This window comes from Zonotrichia albicollis, chromosome 4 (assembly GCF_047830755.1).
Source record: "Zonotrichia albicollis isolate bZonAlb1 chromosome 4, bZonAlb1.hap1, whole genome shotgun sequence".
In the NCBI taxonomy this organism is placed as follows: domain Eukaryota; kingdom Metazoa; phylum Chordata; class Aves; order Passeriformes; family Passerellidae; genus Zonotrichia; species Zonotrichia albicollis.
Window position 1 is genome coordinate 25,496,642 of NC_133822.1, and position 21,865 is coordinate 25,518,506.

At 42.4% G+C, this 21,865-nt stretch overlaps 1 protein-coding gene across 6 annotated transcripts in view; it reads right to left on the reverse strand.

The window, feature by feature from the left end:
* Positions 1 to 21,865, reverse strand: part of ITPR2 (inositol 1,4,5-trisphosphate receptor type 2) — a 248,316-nt gene that overhangs the window by 49,162 nt on the left and 177,289 nt on the right. For all 6 annotated transcript variants that reach the window (XM_074539167.1, XM_074539170.1, XM_074539169.1 and 3 more), the window contains 4 exons: positions 21,332 to 21,532; positions 19,261 to 19,371; positions 14,391 to 14,486; positions 13,119 to 13,238 (listed from right to left, as the gene is read on the reverse strand). In XM_074539167.1, the coding sequence (XP_074395268.1) occupies positions 13,119 to 13,238; positions 14,391 to 14,486; positions 19,261 to 19,371; positions 21,332 to 21,532 (528 nt within the window). The remainder of the gene's footprint in view (positions 1 to 13,118; positions 13,239 to 14,390; positions 14,487 to 19,260; positions 19,372 to 21,331; positions 21,533 to 21,865) is intronic.

Consider the following 21,865-nt stretch of genomic DNA (forward strand, 5'->3'; position numbering starts at 1 on the left):
TTAAAAAAAATAGAAACAAAATTCTTGAAGTAATTATTATGCTTGTTGCAATTCTCTCAGTTGTTCTCCCAGCTTCAGGGCAGCAGTGAGGCTGGCATGTGATGGGGCACAAGAGCACTCCTGGCAGGGAGAGGGCACTGGGTCAGGCAGCACCAGGAGTGTGCTGGGGACTGGGGCTTGTTCTGGGAGGGAGCTGGGTGTGGACATGCCTGTAAGCTGTCCCACTGCACAGAGCCCTCTCTGCCCGTGCCTCACTCCCCCTCAGGCCTGTCAGGGCAGGGAGGCCGCTGCACAGGCCTGGAGAGAATGAACAGCAGCCCTTGGGGGAAGGGAGGTGAGAGTGTTTGTGCCTGATGTCCAAGGTGTGACATCTGGGAGATGTGCTGCAAATTATCTTCACCCCTACCCTGTCAGTAACCACACACCTGCAGTGAGGGTTGCCAGCCCAAAGGCCAGTGGTCTTTCACCGGGGGAAATTGTGACAAAATGTAACTTGCAGAAACAGCAAAATAATGCTCAGATGAGTCTCACCTTGCTGTGCCAAGAGGCTTGTGCAACTGGGGCTCATTTACAGCCTCAATCTCTCCCTCTTTAGTCCCCTTGGCTCCCAGAGCCAGGCAGTGTGAGATCTGGCACTACCAAACCCCCTCACCAGGGATAACCCAGTCAGCTCACCAAAAAATTCATTTGCTGCTTAGAGAGCAAGAAAGGATAAAAAAGCTGGCTGGGGACTGACAAGAAAACCCCCAAGGACTGAGAAAAAACAGCCAAGAAAAAGTCAAGGGAGTAGCAAACAGGATGGGTGACAGACAGAGGAGCACAGGAGACAGAAAGGGAGCTCCTCTTCCTTGGTGTGCCAGGACCTCACCATGTGCCAGCTCCCTGGCCAGGGCAAAGGAGAACATTCCAAATCCACCAGTAAACAAGGAGAGAAAAAAGCAGGGAAAAAGGAAATGTCATCTTAACCATAACTGAGCAGAAATTTTTATTCCAAGTAGCTGTACTAAAAGCAATAACAACTTCTCAGCTCCCCATGTTCCAATCAAAAGTGAATGGTGCTTTCTGCAATACACAGGGCAACTTCCTTTCCAGAAGTCATTACAGTTTTATAGAGCGGCACCTTTGCACTCTGCCACAAAGCAATCTGTTAACAAACATTAGGAACAGCAGGGATGGAGCAATGGGAGACTCTCAAATCAAGTATTCATTGATTTCATTTAGACAATTATACCGTGCAGAGCAACCAAAAGGGTTTAGAGTTAATCTTTCCCTGATGGCTTGTGGTACATGAGCAGGTCCCTGGGTGGTCCAGACGCTTTGGATTCTGTTGCTGGGTCTTCCACGGCCTCGTGTGACCTCTGAGGCACCAACTCTCCTCCCCAGCCTCCACATGGGGCACACTACAAATTGTGGCTAATAGTGATCTACCTCACAGGGGAGAAATAAAACACCTCGATGTTATCACATAAAAGAAACCACCACAGCTAAGTGAACTCTATCACTATTATGTTTTCAGCCCCCCATAGTAATTTCATTGCTATTTTTGTTGTGGTTTTGCTGTTCTTTTTTACCCTGATGAAAACCAGCAGAAAACAAAACGACTTGTTAATATTTCAATGAACTTTACTTCCATTTGCCTCCTTTTTAACTTCTTTTGCAGGCAAAGCTGAGTTCCAAAAACATGAAGTGCACACATGTGTGGGGAAGTTCAGGTCAGCCAAAATGTGCTGCAACCAAACAAAATTAATTTGAGGTGGGTGGATGTGAAACATCTCCACAGGCTACATGGAAACTGTCACTGGCAGCTGTGCCTGCTTGAGTCAAACCAACCCAATGCCTACACATGGATTTTGGAGTACTCTGGCCATACCAGACAGCCGTGGACACAGGATGTGGACAGCAGTATCCAATCCAGAATATTCCAACAGAAGGACACAACTACACTCAGAGATTGCCTCTTATGATTACTGTAAGCAAAATTTTGCAAATTTGCAAATACAGGATACAAGGAAATCTGATGATGAAAGTGTCAGACGTGATTTAGAGAGGTAACGACAAAGTTCAGTGGAAAAGAAAGAAAAGGAGAGAAGAGTTTCTGCAATCAGTCTTCTTCAGAGCAGAAGAAGATCCCAGCCACATGCTACTCCATAAAAGGCAGACAAAACCACTGGCACCAATGTTGTATAGACACACTCTGGGAAAGGCCCAAACCAGCAGTATATGGATCCCAAATAACACAACGAGAGAACCGGTCACCTCTAAAAGCCACCAACACTTTATATACATCCAAAATACACAAATACACCTGAGATAAGAGAGCTGGGAAAGGCACATCCTTTTTAGAACTCTTAAAATCCTTTCGCTCCCAAGTCCTTCATTTTCTAATGTTTCTCTTCTCTGCAGAATGGGACTCTCTGCCAGCTATCCTCTTCTGCCTACTATGTGGCTTCTCTAGAAAAGGCAGGCTAGCACAAACAAAAGGAGGAATTGCTGCTGACTCTTAATTTGGGGGCAGTGTGGTGAGGGGAACCACAGCTTCCCGTTCTTAGGAATGGACAGAAGGAGATGTTGACTGGCACTCAGCATCCCTTCCTCTGGCACCATGAGCAGAAAGTTGCTCATGGGTTGATCCTATCAGAATGGATTCATCCTCTCCTTCAGAATCTACCCACTCTTGTTTTCTCTCTTCCATTTTCAGGATAGTGCCATGGTTTCTTTGGCACTCTGTGACCCCTTCAGCTGGATGCAGTTCACCAACCCAACCTGACATCATCACCAGCTCTGCCATAGGCAGGTGTGGTTTGGAAGACAGCCCTTGCAAAGGCTGGGATAAACCATCTCCCTGTCTTCAATGAGGCCCATTGAAGGGGCTGAACTCCTCAGCTGCAGCCTAGAATCATGGCTCAGACTCTGTGATTCAAGTTACATTGATGCCAAACCAAAAACCCTGCTCTTAGCCAGGCCTGTTCACATCCCAACTTCTCAACACACAGTTCCACAACACTCAGAAAAGCATACCTTGCTCATTCAGAGTCAAAAACATGTGAGACTGAAGCAGCAAGCTAACAGCTGAAGCTGAAACATGTTTAATTCCCAGCAGACATGGATTTCCTGCTTTCTGCTGGGCCTGGTTGTGCATTGTAGGGTACAAAACAAGGCAGTGTGTAAGTGTGGAGAGGACAGGAACTGAGAGATGACTCCTCTCAGTTACAGTGGTGAGATTTTCCAACATTTTCAATCATGCTGTTGAATCTCTGCCTCCCCCTCCAATCAGCAGAGCAAAACATCCCTAAAAAAATAAAACTAGGAGCATAGGACCAGCGAGAAGATAATGAAAAATGATGAGTTATTCGTTCCAAGTCTGTATTACAGCTATTTTCCTCAGGAGAGCACTTTCACCTGGCACCTATGAAATAAGAGTTCTTGATAGGAGTAAAAATTTCATCTCTCTCCTTATCAGATATTCACAAATAATGCTGTTTTACCCAACCAACTTAAATGGTGTTCTGCAGACCCAAAGACAGAAAAAGCTGGAAAGATTTTTCAAAGTAAGTTCATTTAGGGTTACCACAGACTATCATTTGTGAAACAAACTCTGAAAATCCTTGCCCATAGAAAAAGGCAGAGAAAAGGCTTCTTTAACCCCAGGTTGATTAGATGCTTATCTGTGTGCAGGTCTGAAGGTGACCATAAGTAACTGATCACCTCACTTTGTGTAGAAAAGCATAATCAGCTGTTAAAACTAAATTTCACAGCTGGACACTTTTATTCAGTATCTCATAAAGCTGCCTCAGAGAAAGCGCAAGGTGAACCTCATTTTCACTTTTCTGCACTGTGTTAAATGAATGAAATACAGAGGATGGCAACTGAGCTCTGCTGATTTGTAGATTACAAATTCAGATCTTGTCTGGAAAACTCTATAGTGACTGAGATACCTAATTAAATTGTGACATCAGAGGAGATGAGAGTTAAAACGGAGCAACTGTGAGGAACAGACATATTTTGACATTCTGTTTAATGCTCTTTATTTTTGTTAACCTGTAATTACTTCAATGAATACTGAACATAAAAAAGTATGTCTTCGTTAGAGAAGATGCCCCCCCCTTGATTTTAATTAAGGTGTAGGATTTCACAATGCAGATATCTGAGGCCTATTAGAACTGCTCTGATATTAAGTGAGACCAGATTTCACTTCATGGTATTTCCAAGGTTACCTCATTTCCCCTCAAACCAAACCCCAGCTTAGGGTAAAATGTTTTAGTTGGGCTGTACTTGGAAGAAAAAGGTGCACCTTGGTTCACTTGAAGGTTACCTCTAATGGAAAAGCTCCAGCTCTGTCTCCAGTGCAAGAGCTAAACACTTTGTGTAGATCAACTTCCTTGATGAGGGCAGTTTGCAGCAATTTGAACAAAATAGCTACATTACATACATTTCTGAGCCAGTGAAATGTGCACACAGCACCCAGGGCTGGCTGAGTCTGCAGTGTGCTTTGAAGGGTGGCTTTGGAAAGATGGCACTTTGTGGTCCCACATGTATTGCCTCTCAGCAGCTTCTAGATTGAGTTTACTCAGATTCCAAGGAAAATTATGCTTAATTCTACATAACGCTTCTCCAAGCAATTTCAATCTAAAAGTTTTAGAGTCAAGCCAACTTCCTTGTGACTTCTATATCATAACTCTTAAAGCACGACAAACATGAGCAGACAGCTCCAGGGTAAGAGTATGGTTTGAGGGCAACAGGGCAAGTTCTCTACCAGTATAAATCAGTATAAATCAGAATTGCTTGCCTACTTTGAGTGGAGGCATTCCCACGTAGACCAGCTGTGGACACAGCTAAATGAAGAGCCATTGTACAAGTGGGAAGAGAAGGAACTGCCTCACGGGTGACAGAGAACCAAAGGAGGACTGAAGTCCCTCTGTCCACCCCATGCTGCTTCAGACAGCAATAAAAAGGTAGTGTGGTTATTGCTAGGACAGGACTGCAAACAGAGCCTGAGAGCAGAGAATGTCTTGAACAGTATTTCATTGTCCCACAGCCAATTTTCAGAGTAAAACCACAGACTAATGTGAAGATTTCACAATGCAGACATTTGACAAAGAAAGGATATTTCTTCTGGTGTAACGTTTGGGCCCCGACACCAATTCAACATATTTCCCAATGACAAAAAATATTGTAAACCACAAAACACAAGGATTACAGAAGTTAAAGATAGAAGAAGAAACCCACAAAGCAGAAATATTAAGACCACCTGTGCACTAGTGAAATGTGCAGTTGCCACAGTCAAAGAGGATATATCCCTCATTAACATTACATATAATAAATCACACACATTTGTAGAATAGACACTTCATCTTAGAGAAGTGGAAGCAGAAAAATTAAGCTAAAGCTTTTGTGGCCAGTCTATGGTAAAAAGCTCTAGCTTGAATCCTAGCAGCTCTTAGCAGCCCAAGTCAACACAACACCAGATGGAAAACAGAGGTTCCCATATAGATCCCTATCAAAGCCAGGACAGGACTCTGAGGTGAATGCTTCCAAGGAGAAGGGGAGAAAAAGAAAACATCAAAGGACAAGTTGGCAAGGTTATAACCTGAGACCTAACATCAGCCAGAGAGGTTTATTTAACCTTTCAGGTGCTCATTAGTGTCAAGCCCTCGTGGCAGCCTCCATGCTGTCTCTCCATCCTGCAGCTGGCTGAACATGGAGCTATATCCCATCCTAATGAGCCACAAGGAGGGTGATGTGCGTCACTGGCTTCTGCTTCAATCTTGGCAATCTCAGCGCAAAAGCCTTGCAACATCTTCTGATTCTCCTGACATTTAATTAGCTGGTGTCATTTTGATGCCATAGCCTGTCTCATCAGGATGATAACTACAAAACAACATGTGGAGCATAAAAGTTCCATGAAAAGTTTCAGGTCTGGCAGCCAAGCTTACGAGTCCCCTGACAGTCACGGTTCCTGGGACTGGTTCCCATTAGGTCTTTGTTTTGGCACTGCTATCAGCAAGAGCTTCTCTGTTAAGGACAGAGAAACAAAAAAAACCACCCAAAAACTGCAAAGCTCAGCGTAGCCTTGCAAAAAATGACATCCTTTAGCTTGAAAAATTTTACCTGTCCTGCAGAAAGAGAGCATCCTCATTGCACAAACTCACACCTTTTCACCCTGAAGGACAGGTTTATCCTACAATATAGAGTTCCATCATCTTCTGGCTTCAAAAGGCAGTCCTATTTATTTAATTGTGTACAATGTTTTTCTCCATTTGTCATCTGGTACTTGGGAGCACAATCTCCAACAACACCTGCCAACTGCTTCTTGTCCACATCAGCTGCACAATTTGACAGTGGTCATTGCTACACAAAATGTGAGCCATCTACACCATCTACAGTGGTCTTTTTTCCAAAATCCTAGTCTCATACATGAAAACTTTTAATTTTTTGAGAGTGTACCAGTTAGAGATGTGTAAAAACTCAAATGAACCAAGACATTTCTTTCACAAAACAGAATCAACTGAAAATCTTTTGTCATCAGAACCTAGGCACAAGCTAATGTTTTGTATAGACAGACATGCAATTACCGGAGGCAGAGGATGAGCAGAAAGAACTCCACAAGACTTAAAAATTTACTGAACCACTGTGGTCCCCAGACCAAAGCTCATCTGGAGGATCCTTCCCTGAGCTCAAAGCTGCTTCCCAATTGGATGAGCTTATCTTTTAAAGCAAAATGCTCTGGGAACTCACAGCTCTGACAGGGAGATTTCTTTAAGGCAAATGTTATGGCCCAGTAATGGGAACACCACTATCAAGGGTGAAGGTGTTCTTGCAAGACTTTTCCACTTCTCTTCTGTTAATCTTATTTCCAGGGTATAACCATGATGTTACAATTTCAGTCAGTTCGTGCCCACTGCAGACTACTGGGCTGTAAATGCTCCCACCAGTTCCCCATCCCAAACAGCATTTCAGGTGCTTCTTTGCTGTGTCTCAGAGAAGGTGCTTGTCAATGCACACTACTGAGCACCTAATTTCTGCCTTTCTCAGCAACATTTCTTTTTAAAAAGTCAAATTTCACCTTTGTAAATTGAATTTACACCTGACCACAGTCACACTTCATGCAGGACAGTGTTTGGTTCAGAAAGCTTTGGAGGAGTCACCTGCAGTGATCCTATTGCACATTTGGAGGCCCACATTTACAGTGTTACTTCTTGTTTCCTCACACATTAAACCATGGAAGATCTGCACCCATCATAAGCAAGGTCTTGGCATGGAATCCCTTCACCTGGCTTGAATTATATTCAGGTCAAGACAAACGGATGAGTATAAGGACCCACATCTACCTTTTAGTGTAGGTTTTAATAATTGTCTTTTATTTTATACATGCACACACATACTCAAGGGAAAAAGATGAAGATCTAAGTGAATCTGTCTAAAAGTTAAAATACAGCAAAGAGGAGGAAATCCAGGAACTGCTCCAAAGTACAAGACCGAAAATAATCACTCACAAAAAAATCCTTAAGCCCTACAATACCTCCCTCACACACACAAACATATTTGCACCCATTACCTTCTTGCCTCAGCAATCCATAACAGTAGCAGCATGGGAAAGTTTATTTGAAAAACACACGTTAGCATGTCTCTGAAAGACTTCTGAAGTACTAATGTGCTCAGTGATTATGCACTACCCAACAAATGCCAACTTTCCACGTTAGCAAAGAGGCTGGGAGAGGGTGAGCATAGGAGGGAGGCCAACGTGGCAGTCAGAGCAAAGCACTGGGGATCAAACAACCAGGCTTCCTTCCCATGACAGCTCTGACTTGCTGTCTGTGCCTGCTCCTGCCTTGGTGCCTTTATCTGTGACACCAGTTAGCACCACCTACTTAAAAAGGGGCAAATGAAATTAATGAGAGCTTTTAACTGCTCCAAAATCCTGTAAAAAGTAAGATTAATTCTTTAAAAGTTTCTGAAACAATTATTATTGCCATTTCTTTGTTCTGCTGGAGCATGTGAGAGCTCCAGAACTATGCAGCAGTAGGCACAGTACTGATGTGGAAAGTAAAGGTGGTCCCAGTCCTGGGTGTACTCAAGTCTGATGAAAGCTACAGAAACACAGACTACAGAGAAAGCCACAGAAACAAAAAGCTTTGCGCTTCTTAGAATTTTTCCTATTTGGATAGCTAATTTTTTTAAACTGTCTTTATTTTATCCTTAATGAATGTATTGTATCCAAGTCTCATTATCAAACCTCTGCTATTTCAAATGTCAAAAATAGTAACTTTTAAAAAATAGCTGGTAGTGTATGCCTACTCCCAAACTATAAATCCATGCCATCAATTATTGCCATTTTAATTGCCCAGTTAGCAAATACCCTTCATCTGTCTACACTATTAAGCAGTGAAGTAAACATAGGAGTAAGACATTAGTTTGATAATGCTTGCCAAGTTTGATAAAAAAAATCTTGATTCTGTTATTAATATACTAACAAATATATAAGGCTGAGCGATTTATTTTGCTCAGCCCATTTAAAACTAGCACCAGAGAGGAAGATGTGTGTCCTTAGCAGCACCTGCAGTGAGAACCTCACAGTCCACAGCAGATTTTTCCTTGGTTTATTTCAAGAACTTATAAATGGAAGGACACTTCCAACTGTGTTAGTCTATTAGAAGATAACCTGGTTCAAATTTGTCTTCACTGCACTGATATCAGACAGTGATAATTCTTCTAACTTTATGGGGTGAGGAAATATTATTCATTAAGTCTTGGTGGCACCAGATAATTATATAAATATAAGCAGTTTACTTGGTTGGGATTTAAATAATATTTTAGCTTAATCTCATTGAGAAAAAAAAACCAACCAAACAAACAACCTTCTATTTACCTGGAAGTGACAGAGGTATTGTGGAGTTCCAAGGCTTGTGCTCCCTCTCCAACAGGGCATTTAAGCAGAAACTTAAAAATGAGAAAATTCTGCTAGCCTGAGAGCACAGAACGTGCATCAGGAAAGGGGTGACAGGCTGTGTCAGCAGCCCTCCACTCCTGCCACAGCCTTGGGAACTAGGCAGAGTTTATGAGGCACTGGAAATCTGAAAGTTTTGTTACAGTTTGCTCCCTTACTCCCCCCTGACTCACATCCTTCCAGACCAAGGACATCTCTGCACAGCTCTGCAGGCAGAGGAAAGTGCACTCTTGCCATGCTGCAAGCTAACAAAAAGCTATGTCAACTTATTTCACATTCTTGTGACCCTCATGAATAAAGCCTCTGCTGAAAGGTACAGTGGATTAGCTTGGGCTCCATGCCTGACTTAGACAGCTTGCATGAGCGGAAAAACACAAATACTCCAAGTATTTTCTGTTAGCAGAAGTGCACACACACACACATATTCATATATATGTATGGATATATATACACACACACACATATATATATATACACACATGTATGTATGTATATATATATATATGTGTGTATGTGTAAATGTGCATACAGACATACAGACTACAGGAGTCTCTAGTTATAAGCACTGCCTTATCTTGCTTCACAGTATCACAAAGGGATCCTGAACCTCATGGAAACACTGCCAGTGAAGTACTGTGTTTTAGTTTACAAACTTCTGAAGTACTTTGTTATGAATAACAGGCTGCCAGCTCAAGCAGTGATCTGAAAAGCCAGATGATTTCTTTAGCTTTTTCTAATTTTTTTCTTTGTATAACCATTTAAAACCTTGATTCTCCTACGCTAATGCTCCTGCAGATAAGGACAGGAATGAAACTTTTTTTTGTGCTTCTGTGTCAAAAGCTTTGGTAATTTCCTACAGGGACATCACATCAAGATGAAGTCTCTTCGAGGACAGCCTTACTAAATTTGCAAAACAAAGAATGACCAACCAAGAGCCAACACAATCTCTTAAGAGAACAGCAGCAGAAATACCATACCTATTGACTGAGGCTGGAAGAGAAGTGGTACAAGAGGTGATGTCCCTGTCCATAACACACCTCTGGCACTCACCTGAGACTACTGCAAGGAAATAGCAAGGTCAAGGCTTGGCTCTGAGCATGACATTTTAACCAGGGAAAGAAAACAGAATCTCCTCCATGGATTCTCAAGAGAATTGTGAGCCCTTTCTACCTACCAATAGCAGGCTTATTTTTCCAGGATGTGACCTAAAGCACCAGCTTGTGACACTGCTCCACAAGCAGCTGTGGAGGAGCTGGGTCTGGAAGGAGCCCCAAAACCAGGCTGCAGCTCAGGGCAGCTCCTCGTGGACAGCTCAGTTCTGCTCTCTCCCCGTGGCCCTCCCTTCTCCCCTCTGCTCAAGGAGGAGCAGGACCAGAGAGGAGCAGCAGAGCCCAGACAGCCCGGGGGCAGTGCAGGGGAAGCAGCAGAGCCACGGCACGTGGCACACCAGAGGAAGATGAAGAAATAAGGGAAAGAGAGGACAAAGAACCATGTGGAGGATGTGTGATCACTGGCATGATGCAGTGCTGTACCCACACACCTCTGTGTGTGCACCATGTGCACATTTAGGGCAGGGGCTGGGAGGCTGTAAGCAAGATTTACTAACAGAAATCTCAGCCTTGCTTGTGACACATGCACAACTTTCTATGCTCTGTGGGTCAAACATTTACAAGAATGCCTCTTGCTTCTGGTAAAATCAACCACAGGAAGGGCAAGGAAGGATGTAGTGGTGGCAAAATGCAGAACCCAGCTTTGCCCTGAAGAGCGCAACGACAAAAACTGAAAGTCGGAGCTCCCCAAAATAAACTGTCTGTGTTTGATGGCTGGAACAGCAAAAAGGGGAACTCTGAGTCTTGATTCTGCTATTACAGAGGGACCCAAAAGCTGTAACTGGAGCAAGTGGTCACCAGGAAGTGTAAGGAAAGTGACTGAAGTGCCACAGTGGTTGCAGAAAAAAGGCAAGTAGGATTAAGTGCCACAGCAAAGAAATATTAAGTAAATCAGGTCAGCTAAGCCAAGCAGAAGGCCCAGGCACCAAAAAGCCACTCTGACAGCAAAGCAGAGAGTGTTTGGAGACTGAAGCCAGCAAAGGAACCCAGCAACAATGGCCTTACTGAGGAGGGTCCATGCTTGTATCCTGCCCATCCCAGGGCAAGTAAAAAGGGCACACATGGAAAGAGTTTGGGGTCAAAGATTAGCAGCTCTGTGCCAAGAATTGTAGCACTTCATTAGCAGAGGACACAGAAAGGCCCCAAATTGCCTGTCCTTGTACTGCTTTGTTTTGATATGGGGCTTGACATGGGTGCAAATCTATTGTAAACACATGTACTATGTTACAGAAATGCAAGAAAAAGAAAACATTCTTTTTTCTTTTTTTTTCTTTTTTTTTTTTGTAAAAAAGATGGATATTTTTACAGCATACACAGCCAATCATGACATTTAATTTTACAGAACAGGAAGGAGCTCAGTAAGTTGCTGTAAAAATATCCACCCTTATGCAACCAAAACAGCAGCTATGGATCAGGAATAGCTGTGGAGTGGCACCATGGACCTCTCCAGCACTGCAGATATGAACCTAGGGACAGAGCTTAACCTACACCTCAGGCAGCTGGTGCACCCCTGGCAGTGATCTCTTGTGTAAAATGACCCCATCAGCCACTTCATATATAACTTTATGCCCATATTCCACTCCCCCAGACCATATTTTCCATGTCACAGACCCTGTTAAGTAATTTAACACAAACTGTAGGCAGAAGACAGAAAATACCAACATTTCAATTTGGCAGGCCTTTAAATTTTCATTATAAGCATTCAGACAAGGAGTAAATTCAGACAAGGTAAGGAGCTGCAGATGCTTTCTAAAAATACTGTTATCTCTGATGGGTATCTTATGTACAGCCCCACACACAGCACAAGAGTAGAACATGGTCAACCACACCACCATCAACATAATAACAATACCTACTTATTTAAATGTTCTGTGAGCACACCAGCATAACTCAGGAACTGTTTTTCTGCATTCCTTGCTTGAAAAAAATATTGCATAACACTACTGTAACTATAGATTCTTTTCTTTTCTTTTTTTTCCACCAAGTATTCAATTCCTAACAACACTTAATAAACATAAGGAATGAGGAACACTCCCTATCCCCATCTGTTTATTTCTTCTTAGGGAAAAAAAATTCTTTTTAAATTTGGCCCTTATATGAAATACCAAATGCTGTAATTTATGATATAACCAAGAAATTTGTGGTTCTTATTCTTTCAATTACAAAAAAGTTTTCAATACTCTGAACATAATTGAAAGATAAACTATTTTTGACACCAGCTACTCTGAAGAATAAACAGCCCATTAAATAAGAACCTCCAGTGTACATTCTACCTTTACCAGCAGAGAAGTAAAAGTGATCAGAAAAAGCCTGAGGGCACTACAGCATAATTTGAAAGGAGAAAGCAGTGAAAAGGCCCAATTATTCTTATTGGCAAAGTAATATTTCTAAAATAATAGGAATCTCCTGAAATCAAGTTCAGTTGGTATCACAATTGAAGGAACTATTTAAAATACACCGGTAATGGTAATCACAATTTATGATTTGATTGATGTAAATGAGCTGTTAATGTTAAAAGAAGACAGAGCTAAGCAGACAGTCGCTGTTCTGCTCTACATTGCTATTTCCCACAAACAACAATTTGTGTGAAATTTTTCCTCAATGGGAGGACCAACATATTCAGGATCGCCCTCCCCTTGGGCGGGGAATGGCTCTCAAGGTTGCTTCTCAAGACTGAGGGATTCCTTACCACAAGAGACTTTTGCAGGTAAGTGGTTAAGAACATGCTAAACTCTGAATTCTTGATGGCTAAATGACATAATGAATTGATCATGTGCAGATAAACTTTCAGCCAAACTGCTGGGAAAAGCTGGGATTAAGACTGGATCCAGCTGCACCTAAACTCCCATCTGAGAAGGAGTTTAGAATGCAAGGGGATCCTTCCTTAACATCATGACTCAACAGGAGGGTCTCCCTGACAGTGTGGGCTACCAAACTTTGGTTTTCATCAATAAACACATTGTTACTTCTCTCTACCCCTGAAGCGCATGACTCCATCTGTGACAATGTGGAGTCTAACCATGTAAAGCTTTTCTGGAAGCTGTCACAAAACAAGTAAGACATACCTGATGTGCCAAAATATAGATATTATGGCCAACATCTTTTGGGGAGATGCCATCATCTCCATTCTCCTCCTCGTGGTCACATTCCAGACCTTGGTTGTAGGCATTCTTCATCACATCCACCTGCAACACAAACCCAGCCAGGGAGAGATGAAATAAGTGTGGTTCTTGGGGAAAAACCACACTGTGTTTGAACACAGCCACTCTGCTCAGCTCCAGCCTGCATGGGTGCCCTGCAGTTCTGCAAGAAGAGCGAACAGCCTGAGAAACACTTTCTGAATAAAGACAAGCTTGAAGGATTTATGAAGTTCCAAACCACTACATTTTTCATCAGCAACCATGAGAAAGGAAGAGGAATGATGAGCCTTTGTGAGCAGGTATTTTCACAAATGCTTCTAAAGACTGGTCTAGATATGGCAGGCACTGTTGTGCAGCACTTAAAGAGTGCAGCCATGATCTTCTGGCCAGAGCAGGCAGCAACACAATTTCACAGGAAAAACCACACCTAAACCAAAAAGGAAAGGCACATCGGGGCAGGGTGCTGGGGAAATTCCAAATATTCAAAAGCTTCTTAGAGGACCACCATAGGGTTCCCCACACAATACCCTAGGGATGGCCTCATCCTGCTGAGATGCCACCTCAGTGGTGATTCCCTGAAACCAGCAGGCACTGAGCTCTACCTAAGGGCAGGGACAATGTTCCCAGATTCTTCCCCAGAGTCCCTCAAGAACTCCCAGATCTCTCAGTCTCTGTTGTTATGCAGTGAAGTGGTATTGGAAATTACTCCCCCAGATTTCCAACCCATTCAAAGTTCCTGGAGACCTCCATAAACATCAGTGTTGTTCCAAAACACAGCAACAACTGCTTGGAACTCTCTTTGTTCACAAGACATAAATAAATAACATACATATGTATTAAACATATTATATGTCCACACACACATTTCTGTTAGCACTGCTTCACAAACTGCACAAGCTCAATTTGCCAGCCCCTGACAAACTGCACTTGAAGACAGTCTACCAGAATATGATAATTTAGTTAGGAAACAATTAAAGAAAAGTGCTTGGAACGGATAAAAATAATGAAGTTGTAAAGACTGAAATCATGCATGCTTGATCCTTTTAAAGTAATTTTGTGAATTAGTACTACCCTGATACATTGTGCCACCATACGCTGCCAACACTTCTCAGCTTAGATACAGATCATTTTAAAAATGTTTTAATGACAGATTTTTTTTCAGCCAAAAGATTTATGAATATTCACAAGTTTTCTCACCAGTTCTCTTGGTCTCATGTTGAAAAGGATTCTTTCCGCATTCTCACTGTCTTGCCTGCTTTCCATAATAGCCAGCAAAAGCTTGGAGGCATTGTTCTGGAGATACAAAGCCAAATTAATGCAAATTTTAAATCTCTTTCATGGATTAATGACCCTTGCATTTGTTTTAATTGAGATTATGAGGACCACTTTTTAGTGGATAAGATTTTCAACCACTTGCATCTTTTATTTTACTGACATATTTAATAGCTTTTTTTTAGTGTCAGCATACTGTAACACTAACTCTGCACGCTATATTGGAAGGAAAATTTTAAACACTGAAAAATATTTTACTTAAATACAGAGTGTTGCTGCAGACTGTGCATACAAAATTAAATTGCATGTCCTTTCCTTATTTCCCACCTAGCAATTTTTGCCTTGGCTCTCTGTTAAAACAAGACTCAACAGAGGTAATTACAAAACATATTACACAGAAGGTTTTATCATTCGGGCAGGTTTCCTTCCCCTTTGGTTTTTATGAAGTCCAACTGGTTATTATTTGAAAGGCTGCAAAATAACCTGTTTTCATGCACTCCTGAGATTTTGTTTCACTACTAAATATTCCTGGGGGAATATATAAAGACAACCTTTGCTTTGTCAGCTGTCTGCTTTTCCCCAGGACTCAGGATAACACAGCATGAGCTTTAGCTGCAGTAGCCCAGTGGTGCCTCAGAGACCTGCCTGCCTCCCAGCTAAATCAGCTGTGGTGAAGTGGAGAGGAAGAATGGTTCTGGAGCTTTGGCTGCTTTCTGGCAGAGCAGGGTTGCCTTGGCTGACCTGTCACAGCATCCCCATCATTCCCTGTTATAGACTGAGCTGTTGGAACACCTGGAAGCAGGAGACAGTCCCCAGGGAAAAGGTAGGGGCCAGGAAAATTGCCAACCCACCCTACAGGCTCATTCTCAGCTGCTTATTGCCATTATCAACAATTCCAGCTGAAATTTCTCCAGTGAGGGTGTGCCTCAGACAACTGGCATGGGCAGTTTCAGAGGAAAAAGGTTCAGCTGCTTTTGGGACCGGGGCAAAAAGAAAGATGCTATTCCCTACATGTTTAAGCAACTTGTATTTTAAGTTGCCTTTGTATCCCCAAATTTTGATAATAGACATAAAATGGAGTACTAGAGGCCATTAGAACAATCACATGAGTTGTAGTCTCCTGGTCAGACCTGTCCAACTCAGAAGCATTTATTATTATTATTACGTTACAATTTGAGTACTATAGAGCACAAACACACTCATTTCACAGCTAAAAGCTCACAGGGGTTATTCTTGGTGAGCAGAGAATCACAAAACTGCAGGGTGGATCGTAAAACCACACACTAAAGGCTGTCCTCTGGACTCAGATTCCAGCAGTCCAGCCCCTGCTCAAAGCAGCCTGCTCAAGGCTGTGTTAGAGTGAGGATTAAATACCTCTGACTGGAGGACTGAAGGTAAATGGAAGGAGAGTAGATTAGAATGAAGAGTTGTATGTAACTGGGGAATTAAAAACTTCTGGGAGAAGAGACTGGGAGTGAGACAGAAGGCAGGAGGGAGGAACCTAGGTTTGCCAACACAGGAATGAGATAAGGACAAAGAAAAAGAGATGGGAAGAAGAGACCTAACTGGGACTGGCTCAAGGAGAATAGCACTCCATATGAGTTTTGTCATGTCCCTTTCCTTTTGCTCATCAATCAAATCAGGACCACCCATGGGAAAGGTCCAATCAGACTCTTTACCTTGCAACCAACACTGCAGAAGTTGAATGTGCACAGTGAACAGGGGGAGGGAGAGAACAGCATTTTGATGAGGATTCCTGACAGGATGCTGCTCTGAAAAGCAGGATGCTTCCTTTTCTGCTGCAGATTTCCCCTACAGTGATGGCCAAATCAGTAGTGGTAGCATTGACAGGATCTCAAACAGAGGAGGAGGGAAGGGGCCATGCCAGGCTCCCAGGTAGCTTGGTAAGGAAAGGCAGGAAACAGCAGGAAGGCATCAGTCCCCTCACTCATGGCTGAGGAGGACTTTGAAGCTCCTTGCCAGTGCAGACAACCCTGGGGATGGACAGAAGCCTGCTGCAGCTTCCAGGAGGCTGGGAAAGGTAGAGGATAGGTAGGACTCTGTGCCATCAAAAGCCAGCTTCTTGCTACTGACTCAGCAGAAGTGCCTTGCCATGGCATAGAACTACAACAGGCATTTGTGATGGTTATTTGGCTACTTATTCCTCACTTTCTGAATATTTGGAGAGCCTAGGATCTTTCCCAAACATCAGTGAGGAAAAGACATCCATCACTTGGAAAACACAGCATGAAGTTCATAACACATAAGTACAGTGAAAAATCAGTTTCCAGGTGCTAAAAAACAGCGCAGCCCAAAACACTTCTACTCTTCATTTCACCTTTACCTGGGCTCCCATCTCATCTCCTGATAAAAATTTTGGAAAAGCAAATTAATGAGTGAAGCAACTAGATACAGCTAAGAGGGAAAGAAAGAAGACACTTGTCTTAGACTCTCTGTACTCTTAGACTGACAATGTCTCCTCATCCTGTCACAGATGTGACAAATATTGAGCTCTCCCTGTGTGCCAGGGCTTACACACTGGTCAGTAAGGAAGGCCAGGGGGTCACACTTGAAATAAAAACAAGCAGAATTGAACACTGGCCATCTCTGCACTCAATAAACACTGTCTGCTCAGCTCACTAAATGATTCAGGAGTCCACTGGAAAATATAATCCATGAAGATGTAATTAAATGCCACATCAAAAACTAAGTGCAAAACAAGCTAAACTAAGATGGCATGGGAAAAATATAACTCTGCACTGCCTTTCCTGTGGTTGGAGGGTGTAAGTTCAACATATAATGCTCCCTGAACACTGTGTCTGAGCTTGTTTGTAAGTGTAAATGTATAGGCCTGCATACTTTGAATTCTGTATTTTCAGTGTGAAATTGATGTATTTGCAACTTCAAAGTTGCCTATGAACACTGACAGTTAAACATTACTTGGTAAACTCATTGCTTTATTACTTCAATGTGTGCCACTCAAAATCAAAACCAGCAGCTTCTTAATTTGGATCCAATTCTTGAGATCACATCTTGCAACGTGTCTAGATCCAGTACAAGAGTGATATGGACATAATGGAACGGGTCTAGCAAAAAGCCATAAAAACCATGAAGGGAATGGAGCATTTTTCATATAAGAAGCCACTGAAAGTTGTGACTGTTCAGTCTGGAGTACAGATGGCTTAGATGGATCTTATCAATGTGTATAAATACTTGGTGGGAGGAAATGCAGAAGAGGCTGCCAGACCCCTCTCAGGAATGTCCAGTGAGAGAGCAAGAGACAAAATAAAATACCCATGAAATTCTATCTAAACGCCAAAGAACAATTTTGTACTGTGAGAGGGATCAGACAGTGGGATAGGCTGCCCAAAATGGTTGTGGATCTCCAGCTGTGGAGATATTCAGCTGCACATGATCCTGAGAAACCTCTAGCTGATCCTGCTTGCGCAGAGGGCTTGGACAAGTTGACCTCAAGACATCCCTGCTAAAGCAAATGACTCTGTGATTCTGCAAATCTGAATCATTTCCACAGTCTGAACTTCTGCTATATTCACCACAATTTTTGCGAATTGAATGAGTCTGAGCACAGCCAGCCTCCTGTGAGCAGGATCACACTGGTCCTTGCAGAGGTGTCTCTAAACTCTGTGTTTGGTCACTACACAGAAAAGCTGTTCTACAAGCATGTGCTAGCCTCATGGCAATGGCAAATCAAAATGGCACTGGAGTTAATGCAGATACATCTTTACAGAGATTGAATTTGGACTTCAAAAGAACTGCCTGCATGTTCAAAGTTAAATGTCTGCCTAAGTGTTTTGCTAGAGGAGGGCCTGAATTACATTGCCATTCAAAAAAAGTAATTACAGTTATTAAAATCATATGTAAGGCACAGTTGATTCAATGTTTCATTGCACATGATATATAGCTATATTAATTATTTTATTAGACATGTATAACATTGCCAATATGATGCAATGCAGCTACCACAAAGTATTTGCTGGTTTGGGGAGGAAACAGACCATCTGCAATGGAAATACTTAATTTGGGAGGCAAGAAAAGGCAATAACCCAGGGCTCCTCCTGGACAGATTCTACCCTGCTTGGCAGACAGTGCAGCTGCAGAGCTCCCCTCTGCATGCACTGGCACACAAACAGGGGAAATTTATCTACCAGCCTGTCCAACCCTCCCCAGAACACAGAACAAAATTACATTACAAGTCCTCCCTCTCTAGGCTTTGCCCTCACACTCCACACTTTGTGTTTCCCCTCAGAGGACACTCAAAAGGGAAGTAAGGTACAACTTACTTGGACCTTGTTTTCAACTTCATTTGACATTGCAGGTCACCTGATGTATTGTTCTTTTTCACAGCATTTCCTTCTCAAATAATTTTTAAGAGTTCAGTATTTAGAGAGCATGGCTGACTTGCTGCATGCTGTACAGTGTGGCTGTTTATCAATCTTGAGAGATTTTACATCCACAATACAGACTTCTCATGCTAGCTGTGTCATGCCTGATTGATAGGATTAAAAAAAAAAAATCCTATCAATCAGGATTTTTGAGATGTTTGAGACATAGTCCCAAACACAGCAGTGGGTCAAAAGGCTTGTGGCAGAGGGCTTGATAAGGATTCAGAAGCTGAGATGAACTCATTTGCCAAATTTTTTTTTTTTTCCCAAAGGCTTCTGAGGATACTGTGCTATGGTAAGATTAAGTAAATGTCAGGCTGCCTAGAGCTCTCCCATAGGTATGTCTTCTGTTGCTGCCCAAATTCAAACAAACAAATTTCCATATACCGTACCTTGAGCTGAAGCACCAAGTCCATGCAGTATTTGCCAAGAGGGTTTATGTCGTTCAAGATGAGAGCAATTATAATATCAATCCCATTAGACTCATGGGTGGCTATGCATGTCTACAAAACAAGAGAGGTGAAGGGAATGGGGCAGGGGCAGAAGGGAGGGGAGGAGTGGGAAAAAGAGGGAGATGATACAGCCAGAGGGAGGGAGAGAATATGCACATCAGCAAATTTCCAAAAGAAGGACCCAGAACTTAAAAGACCTTGCAAGAGCAATGAAACCTTCAGTCAGAGCAGAACAGCCTGAAAACACCCACAAGAAGTGCTGGGGGAGACTTGTGTGTACAGAACTATCCCAAACACTGCCAGTAGTGAAATACCCAACTGGAAAAAAGGTGGTGCAAGCTAAAATCTGCTCCCAGAGAATCCCGCAGGGCTTGGCACCAAGCGGCACAACTTGCAGACAGCAGCCCTCAGGAGCACTGCCAGACTCAGCTGAGCACATGCCAGCCTCAGACATAAAAGAGAAGCTTGACTGCAAGCACAACCAAATTTGCACGCTCAGATTCTTCATTTGCCCTGAGCAGCCAGCATTAATATTGCTGTTACAGTACAAAATGTTCATGAAAATCAAGGTTTTTTCCATGAACCTGGACAAGTCCTGTCAAGAAGTGTATTTCTGGATATGGAATTTAAAACTGTATTTGTGAGCAGTGGTACTTCCCAAATGCCTTTGCAGCTGAGTTCTGGGCCTTCTAGGCCTTGTGCATAACAGCCAGCTATACAAGAGCCTATGGCACTTCTTCCTCTGGCAGGTTTATGGGACAATAGGAAAGGAAAAGACAGAGAGAGGGGGAGAAATGAAAATGTGAGAGTGTGGTGCATTTGCCCCTGAAATATACTGAATTAGACTTGCAGTTGGTGTAAACAAGTGCAACTCAAATACTGAGTGACTTCTCAGCAGATAGGCCAAAGTAATAAAGTTTAATTCATCATTCCCTTCCATATCAGTGTTCCTCCAGTGCTTCTCACATAACTTTGTTGGAGAATATGTTAACTTGTAACATTTTTTTATCTCCAGACCTGTAGCTATAGTTTTTAGTTGTTTTCCCCATCCCTAAGTGGTTTAAATATTACTGTTCAAAATTTGTCCACTAAAGGACTTCTGTTTGTTTTTAAAATATTAAGTAAAGGCAGCTGATTACCAGCAATGGCAGTAATAGCACTTTACATTTCATTGGAGCACATTAATGAAGAAGCATTAATATTGCATGTATTTCTTCAGCTATTTCTAGCACAGAGAACAGATTGCTTCTGTCATTTGCTCACCACAATTTTTCCACTGCTAATCTATAGCAAAAATTCTGCAGTTTCATCCACTATGACAACTTTATTGCAACTTTAATTCTCTTCAGATCAAATATGGCAGCATGTAACCACATCCTTACATTTCTACACTTCTTCAGCATGACACTAAAGAGACTTTTACCAATAGTCACAGCTGTGTGACTTCCAAAGGCTGCAGTGAGGAAGGCACAGAAGATCAGAGGCATGGTCTTTAGTGTCATCCATTTCACTACTGATACCATAATTAAAGATGCTGCTAGGTGGTATAGCAGGAGGGTAAGTTAAACTTTGTGGCAGTTATGTGAAATAATTCCTTATTTCACAAAGTAAGTGTTAGCAAGATGTATAAACACCAGCAAAAGCAAAACATGTGAAAATGAAACACATTGAAAACAAACAGTCTCTGTTTGCAATGCACTTCCAAAACTCTGACTCCAAATCCAGTCTCACAAAGTGAGGGTTAAGCCATGGACACAGCAACATAAAACATGAAACTCCCCCCAAAAGGTCTGCAAACTCTCAGAGGAAGAAGAGGCACTACAGGAAGAGTCTGTTTTGAGCTCTGACTTAAAAGGGTTGCTCAGGCCTCAGGAAACTTGAAGCATGTTAAGCCTAGTCATAGCAGCTCCAAGTGAATTTATGTTATCAGGAATACTCAAAAGTTTGTGATAAGCACCCAGATAGCAACATTCAGGTACAGCCTTCTGCACCCAGAAGTTCTTGAGCTTACCTGGTTTTCATGGCACGGGCCCTGGCAGTATTCTGTCAAGCTTTCCAGGGTCTGGTTGACAAGAGCCACGTTCCTCTCGTTGATGTAAAGCCCCAGCAAGCCCAGCCCACCTGTGGTGCTCCCACAGATGCAGTCCAAGAACTGAAGGGTCTCACAAACGAGGTTGTAATTTGTTTTATTGTTTTGATGTCTTAAGAAATTCTGGTGGGTGGAGGAAAGGAACACAAAACAAAACAAAACAACAACACAAAAAGGAGGAGAGTCAAGGCAAACAAAGTCTTTTAGTCTTTTTTCATGAAAATGTTGAAGGATACAATTTATACCCGTATGACTACTGTGTCTCAGGTACTGAAGTACACTGCACTACTATAGAAAATATAATAGGCCTTAATGCAGCAATTGAGAACTATTACCTGATTAAATCATAGAGCAGGGAAGGCTTAGGAAAGTGAACTTGGCAAACATCTGCACTGGCCTTAAATGTCTTTTATACATCCTGCAGACCTGCTCCCAGTCAGCCATCACAGCCCTTCT